An 8472-nucleotide genomic window follows, 5' to 3' on the forward strand; every position below is an offset into this window, starting at 1 on the left:
AATAGCTGTAGGTCAGTCTGTCCAACTATAACCATGGAGATTAACAGGAGAGAAAACCTATAGTGACCTGAGCTGTAGCCTGACTGGTGTATATTAAAGCACTGATCACCTCAGTGCAACAAAAAACAGTGCACCGCCAAGATCTAACTTACTTGATTGTTGTGTTTGTAACTCTTGTAGTGTGAATCACGAAAAAAAAGTCCATGTTCTGCTGTACCAATCACTGACAATATACCGCTGTATGCTGAAGCTGTAACCAAGGCTTGTCTAATGAGAACACTCAGAATAAGTAGCATTAGCTTATGCTACAGGAAGTTTAATCATGTTTCTCAGCCTATAGAGATCAGAGGCAGCCCACAGACTAAGACCTTGAAAGGCAATGTATAAAATGGTCACAAAAAAAAAAGAAAAAAATCTCTGCATGTTTGTGGATGTTGTGTTGGCAAAAAAAAAAAGCTAGTAATCAATCACAGGTTTGCAATCGGTTAAAGGTTAGATTAGTAAGAACCACTGCACCAGCACACTGCATGCAGTGACCCATGCAGCTTTTTTTGGTAATATCCCACCCAAGGCAACACTGGCATAAACCATCATCTTCCTTTGGGGCTGTAACAGCATCCTGAAAAGGAAGTATCAGGAAAAATATCCACAATCCTCCTGAAGTGTCGTACTGGGAAGGAAGCAAAGCAGGTGGGAGTGTGGTTGTACAAAATAAGCTTGCTTTAATTATGAAAGGTCATCGCTGCACTAGGCTTTTACCTCATATCCTACCCTTAACTCCAGCTCTGACGTGGTGAAAAACACCCAGAGCCAAGGCTGAAAAAACCCCGTGTGGCCCTGTTATATTTGCGCACTTCTGACATTTCTCAAAACAGTCCCCTGCTATTTGTTGACATGAATAAGGAAAAATGTAAGCTAGCATTGGCACTGTCACACATGTGGCAGGGTCGGACATTAACCATGTTCTCCTGCATCTGAGAGGTCACCCTTCCTCGTAGGAGGACTGATTTTTCTACATATTTGAAAATAGTTTGAGACACTGGTTATCACTGAAGTAATGAAATAACTTGTATCTGAAACCACGACATCTAGTTAGCCCTTAGTATAGTTACCGGGATTATTTCACATTTAAATACTTACACTGAAAGAGAGATTTTTGACCACTTCACTAACGTAGTAAAGCAACAATCACTTTTATTATAAAAATAATCCTTAAGTAAAATAGGAATACAATCAATAATTACACAAATCACATTTACAAATGTGTGAAATAGTTACTTATGGCACAGAAAAAATAAATATCTCTGTACACTGTTTCTGTGCAAAAAGACAGGCCGGTTTCAGTCAATAACCGGCCCTTTTATGTTTTCTTCCCTTCTCCCCATTTCAGTTGATCACAAGGATTTGCAAATGAGATGTCTGAAAATTCAGCCTCAATAGACAAGAAAATACTTTTGCTTCCAGATAGAGCACAATAAGATTTTCCCTATCTTCTTCCAAAATGCTCCTCCCCCATTCCTCAGCCTACAATTTTGGAAGAGGAGGAAAATTTCTATTTTAGTGATTTTTTTTGTTTGTTTGTTTCCACAAGCCTTCAAGCTGCTGTAAAGAATTAGACTCGATTATGAATCAAGCTGCACTTTGAAGCCACCTGCCACTGTAACTTTCATTTTAGTTTGTAGTAGAATTTGCAGTACACCTCCTTTCCTTGTAGTTGTCAAAAATACTTCTTCAGAAAAGCTCTTTGCTTTATCTTGAAGCCTTTCATACAGTCCAAGAGAAGGTGAAATCACGTAAGAGGTAGATACCGTTCATCCTCCTAATCCCTAAGAGCCGTGCATCTGAATTACTCTGTTTTAGGACTGTAGGAGATATGTATAGAGCTGAGTTTTACAGTCTATAAAGTAGTGATCGACTGACATGCTTCACATCCCATGGTCACTGGCAGCATTCAGTAACATGCTTGAGGAATTCATCACTGAGTTCGTCACTGAAAAACCTCATACAATGAGGACATCTAAGTTCGCCCTGAGCCCTGCCCTCGGACCCTGCGTTTCCACTGTCTTCAGGAGGAGAAGCTTGTTCAGACTGTGAGGATGTTCTTCTTGGGCCTGTTTGGCCTGGGCTGTTGCCTCGTAGATGTTCAACGTTCGTCTGTACATACCTATGATTTTGGTTACCAATGTGAACTCTGTAATGACTGCTTGCGTCTCTGGAGTCCTGGAAAGAGAAAGGGGAGCTCTTGAAAAAGATGCAGTAAATAGGTATTCTTTAACAGAATATTTTATTGCCTTTATCTGGAACACCGCTCATGTTCTATCCAAAGATTTGTAGATAAAATATGCATCAGTTTTTGCAGTTTTATTAATACAGTTGTAAAGAAGGCTTGTAGAAGACACAGAATAGAGTCAATTTGCTACCCTAAAGATGCCACTGTCACAAAAGTCATGGCTGTCCTTCTCTTTCTTCTAAGAATTCACCCCTACTCTGTTGATCCAAAACAGAAGGAAAATGGACTAGAAAGGGGTATTACGTGTGTATTGGGATGCATCTCCACTAGAACCGACTATGAAATAATGTAAGTCTTTGATAGCTGCACTGAACTGAACCGGTTTTAGAAGTACTAAGATTTTTTTAAAATACATTTAAAAGTGTATTTTAGTCCTGAATGCTGTAGGCATGCTTTAATAGAAAAAGCAACGTGTTGCTTTCTTACCTGTCGCCTTGCCAGCTGGTGTTGCAGACATGCAACTTCTGCCTGAAGCTGTTGTATTTTGCTCTGTGCTCGTTCTCTGTCTGATCTCTCAGACGTGAAATCATCTTTATAAACTAGGACCTGAAAAAGAATTATTATGTTAATACTTTATAAATTAAGAGCATTGGCGAGTTAGATTAAAAAGCTGTGGCTGTGATTCCTCTAAATCCTGTAAATACTTATTCCCAGAATCTCAGTATTATCTTCTGTCCTCTCTGTACTTTAAAGGTAATTGTATTTCTTTTCTCAGCTCTTTCATATTTTGTATTAAAGCCAGCAGAACTGCATGCAGTTCTGTAGGTAGTGAGTCTCCTTTAAATCTGTGTTGTTAAGTATCTGTATAGCCAGATGTGGCAAATGTCAAAGGAAGTAATTTTATTTTTTCCCCTTGGACTTCAGTGGTCTGGGGGAAAACTAAGAATTCCCACTTCTAGGAAAAAGTAACTTAATGACCTGTTGCTCCAGCATTTGGATGCGCTCGTTATCTCCTTCACTCGCCTTCTTCACATCTTCTAATTCTCTCTTTGTTTTAATGCATTCATTCATTTTTTCTTCCAGTAGCTTGTTTAACCGGAATATCTCCTTGTGCATCAGGTCAGAATTCGTTTGTGCTGGAGTTATGCCATGCTGCTGCTCCAGCTGTGACTTCATCTCCTTGAGCTGCAAGTGGAGTCGTTTCACGTACTCATCCCGACTTGCATCGTACTTCTGCCATTTTGCATTTAAGTCTTCCACCTGAAAGATTACCCAGGAGAGCTGTGAAGAACACGAAGACACAAACTTGCAAGCTTTCACAGACTGACTATACGTGCAGGACCAATGTTCTCTCAAAGATAAGATTATGCTGACTGAACTGCCGAGTGTGGATAAGCCACTTTACAGGAAAGCAGAAGGTTATGGTGCTGTAGGCCAGACTCTTCCCCATTCGCCAGTCCATAGGGACAGCGTTAAATAATATGGAATGGGAGGGGTCAGTGGTCACCCTGGGCCTAGGGCTGTTCTCCTGGGGTAGAATACCAGTGCACAGAGGGAGCACAGAAATTTCCTTCTGCAGTGTATTTTTAACAATAACATTAAAAATAATAAGTTGTTCTTGGCTAAGCAATCCAAGACTACATGCCATGTTGAAAGGACTAAGAAAATGTTGGACTTGCATTTAAACTGCCATTTAATTAGATTACCCAGGTCTTATCTATTCCAAATTTACTGTAATTCAAAATACTCAGTCAAATCTTAATCTTGTACAAAGTGAAAGTACTCACGTGAGCTACTTTTTGTTTTAACATCCTGTTTTCGTCCTGTAGGTTGCAGATAAGAGCTTGAAGTGAAGAAGCATTGTCTAAAATCTATAATTTTCAGATAAAGGAAGTGTTACTTTAACATAAAAATCCCAAATGCTACTTAGCTATGCTGTTACACTGGAAGTAATCTTTCTTTAAATCTTGCTGTCTGTGAAACAAACACATACATCTAGGTCTACTTATCTCTATATAGTACATTTCTAGATGCTAATAGTATAGCCTACAGCTTTTACTATTAATAAGCAGAGGAAAATGTAGTCAGGTTTTTACCACCTTGGTACCGCTTTTAAATAGATCTCTGTGGTGTCATAAAAATGTATCTGTCTTGCCAAATTCTGAGCCTGCTAAAGGTCACTAGAAAAATAGCACACGCTTTACATGCATGAGGGTTTACACTGATAACAGCAGAGCTTGAACAGTTTACATGAACGCCTTGGAAACTGTTTGTTTGGATTGGGGGAATGCCTTCATCTTGCTTTGTTATTACTGTCAATTTTGGCCAGCACTAGGAAGAAATTACTGAGGGGGAAAAAACCCTGCTTGCTAAATAATTGACTAAAGTGATACCCCTTTTTACAGTTGTGACATCTGCTTTAAAAAACCCCCGGTGTACGTGAGTAATATAGAGCACTTTTGTACAAAATTCCCTAGAATCAGCTAGTAATTGCATCTGAAATTTCTCTTCTTCAACAGGGAAGTCCCCACTGTACAAGGTTAGCTACTTACTACATATATCAAGGTCAATCGAGTTTCCTGTCTATCAGTTACACATAAAATATGATAATACTAAATGCTTCAGGTCCCTGAAGTCCTTTTTTCTTATATGTAGTCAACCTCTAACTATTTTTTAAGGGATGCTTTACAAAGTAGAAACAAGCACGTATAGAGTTTATCACAAAAGCACCGATGAGTGGTCATGTGAAACGCAGCATTACCACTACGCAGGAGTAACAGCATGAGGCAGAATTACTCTTTTTTGTGAGAATTGGCTGTAACGTCCTACGCAATACTCTCATCTGTTACTGGAGGCAGCACCTCTGCCATTATGTCCTTACGATATTATCATGAATTACCTAATGACTGAACCATCGTGACTTCTGGAACAACAGAAGGACACGATCTACCTCTACCCTATGCTGAGGAGCTTCAGCTAAGGTGACGATGCAGCAAAGCCACACAGACATTAGCAAAGTATGGTAAATCCAGGTGTTTCGTTGAGCCCCTCGGTAGCGCTTCTGCCACCTTCCTACCATGAAGTAATTTTTCTAAACATCACTGCAGGAGACAAACATTGCCTGGCCCTGGGAGGCCAGGGGGCAACATCAGAGGGGAAGAACCCCCAAAGGTAAGACACCTTGACGCATTCTTCCCTAATCAACTTTCTGTAAGTCTGTACTACATGTGCAAAGCAAAATCGTGACCAGAGAAGACCACATGCTATAGAGTTCTTAAAATAAATACTAATTTAAAATATCTCCACTCTGTTTTCTGATTTAGATGCTTAAACAAGTTATCAGGAGGTATTACCTTCAAAAGCACAGCACCATCTAGTGATGCACAGGGGCATGCTGCTAGTATGAAGAAGGCACTGTCTCCTGGAAGGATTGTAATCATACAGTTGCTGAGGTTGGGAGGGACCTCTCAAGATCCTCTCCTCCATAAAAAAGCATCTGATGATAAGTGTGATGGCCAAAATGCAAGTGACTGACAATTGCTGCCATCCTAATTTTTTGGTACTCGGAATTATTTAGAGCTTGCCATGGTTGTCTTTTCGTCCTACATGAAATTATTCAAAGAGATGTTTCTCACCACTCCCCAGTTACAACTATCATATTGTAATTAACAGCCCAGAAGTTAATAAGACTTTAAAGAAACATACTAGCAGTAAGAATACCTGATTAGATCTTTCCATAGGCACCTGGTCATCTGCATTTCCCTTCTCTTTCCTTTGCTTCTCTTCTAGACATTTTGCCAGGTGCTGGCACATTTCTGCTGTGGATGCTAACTTGCGCTGAAGCTGGTGAGTTTCATCAGTGAGTGAACGGCACAAAACATCACTGGTGGCCTGAGCCTTCTCTCTCTCCGCCAAGCTCCTCTGAAGTCGTAAGATTTCTCTCTCCTTTTCATACGGAGGCTGATTTATCATCTGCTGTATCTCTCCGTTTTTCTCCTCTAGCTGTCGATTCAGCTTCTGTACTTCCTAAACATAAGGGGGAGGGGAAGTTATTTAAAAGGAAGCAAAGTAAACTCAAAAGCCAAAATATGTCTAAATTCTGTATTGCAGTAATTCCATATTCCACTGCAAAGTACTTAGAAGTGGATTTATTTTACCTTTTATATAATCACTTGATCTTGGAACTGGCAGATGAATCAATCAAACACCAGAGCTGCTCAGACAGCTCTACAGGTACTTCCTAGTCAGCAGAGTGAAGAACCAGGAAAAACTCAGGATAGGACTTACAAGAAACAAAGTGTCTTTAAACAAATAACTATGGAACCTGAGAGATGCTTACTGGTCCTGCATGCTCAATTACTCCATAGCGGAGATTGTCCTCAAAAAAAAAAAAAAAAAAATTGGAACTGGGAAGTCATCAAAAAACAGTGAAGTGCATTCATTGCCTGGCACTGTCACAGGGACAAAGCAGTGGCATGTGCAGCCACCTTCCCACCTGGGAAGGATGAACGCTAAGGCCAAGCAAACAGACCATGAAATCTGTGCGGCAGCACTGACTCTACTTTGGCCATAGCTGACTCTGCAAGATATGTGAGAGGACTTAGGAAACAACTGTGTATCTCACTGCTGCACACTCGTGTTGAACTGGAAGCTCTGTGGGATCATCCACACCACATTAACGTCTCTGCAGGTGTTCTGAGAAGGAAGAAGCTTGCTTGCGGACTGGAGTACAACCACTCTGTAGTACCATGCATCTGAAGCACAACAGTCCTGACTGTCAAAAACAGCTTGTGCTTGATATCCTCAAAGAGCAGCAGATGCTGGTAAACAAAACCTCTGCAGCACTGCTCCTCCGGAATAAAGGGTGCCCCTGATGCCAGCGTAGACCATGAGAGAGGTACAAGCTTCACTCTACCCTTCCGGTTCCTCGGGAGTGCTAACAGAGCTGTAGATAACAGGGAGCACTCTTTGCCAGCACACAGGCCTCTGACTTCACAACTGTCTTTGCTGTGATTTTTAGTGACAATGATGGCAGAGTTCCTGACTGGGCATCAAGTATTTATTTCTAAAAGAACAATTTCTGACGTACAGAAACAGCACTTGTTCCTACTACTGATGTTTAAATTCTTTAGCATCATGCTAAATTTCCCCTTTGCTATAGATTAAAGACATTCAGTATCAAACTTCAAAATATACAGATGACAAGCCCACGCTATCTGTCTGCAAAGTGTCTCTAAGGTCATCTCTTATTTAAAAATTCCAAACTTGAACTTATTTAAATGTATTTTAGGTGAATGTCATATATGGAAAACGTTTTGTATAAGCATTAGGTCAAGAGATTACTTATGACAAAAAATGTGTTTCAATTTTAATTACTGCCTCTCAATTGGAAATTCCTTTATGCAGCTTCATACAGAAAGAAAAGCTTTAAAATTATTTAAGTATTTCAGACCAAACATGGGAAAATCTTAATGACAGTAACAAAAACAGCACTTGTGCAGGAGGGGAAGGGATGCAGTTTTGAGACCATTTTTTTCCTGTCATAAGGTACAGATTTCTCTAATCTATCTCCTCACAGTCCAGACTTGCCAGTTACTTCTCCAAGTATTAACGTGCTGCCTTAATGTCAATACAAACCCCCATTTTAAATGCATCTTAAAAAAAAAACTTTAATAAAAAAAGTAGTGGCATCAGAAAAAAATTGTTGCATCTGATAAAGAGGACAGTATTCTGTAAATAACACAGAACTTTCGAATTTAGGGGTTTTTACTGTTTTCTGTTCTTGTGAAAACAGTTGCATGAAGATTTATAATGCCAAGCTAAGTGTTTGGTTTACGATTTTATGGTTTAGCTTCCTGAACTTAAGGCAGTGGCAACTACTGTTGGGTACAGACGGCTCAGTTGCTTTGAGCACAGCCCAACTCTGGGCACACTGCGATAGAGCAAGTCCTGTCAAACGCACCAGCACTACATTGCATGGCGGGGGTCAAAACATCTGCTCTCTTGTCTGGGCTCTGCCACCACCAGCTTGCTGGGCCACCCAAGGCAAGTCACTTAGAACCAAAGTGTCAGCGCCGGTGCCTGGGCACCCCCATCCGTTTCCATAAACGCCAGCGAGCAGTCTGAATGCGAAATGTCTGCATCCTCCATTCAAGACAACCGGACTGCTGGACTACTAAGCTTCAGTTACTCGTTTTTTCTAGAGGAGTGCGGAAGCGCAGCTCCCGAGGTGGATGCTGCTG

General features: G+C 40.6%; 1 protein-coding gene across 1 annotated transcript in view; it reads right to left on the reverse strand.

Moving 5' to 3' along the window:
• Positions 1–1938: 1938 nt before the first annotated feature.
• TNIP2 (TNFAIP3 interacting protein 2) overlaps positions 1939–8472 on the reverse strand; it is a gene marked incomplete at its 5' end in the record, with an annotated part of 6861 nt that continues 327 nt past the window's right edge. Inside the window, 5 exons of the mRNA XM_010134897.1 lie at positions 1939–2220; positions 2717–2836; positions 3209–3490; positions 4018–4101; positions 5951–6256. Of these exons, the coding sequence (XP_010133199.1) occupies positions 1939–2220; positions 2717–2836; positions 3209–3490; positions 4018–4101; positions 5951–6256 (1074 nt within the window). The remainder of the gene's footprint in view (positions 2221–2716; positions 2837–3208; positions 3491–4017; positions 4102–5950; positions 6257–8472) is intronic.

This window comes from Buceros rhinoceros, unplaced genomic scaffold, assembly GCF_000710305.1.
Source record: "Buceros rhinoceros silvestris isolate BGI_N320 unplaced genomic scaffold, ASM71030v1 scaffold19220, whole genome shotgun sequence".
Taxonomy (NCBI): Eukaryota; Metazoa; Chordata; class Aves; order Bucerotiformes; family Bucerotidae; genus Buceros; species Buceros rhinoceros.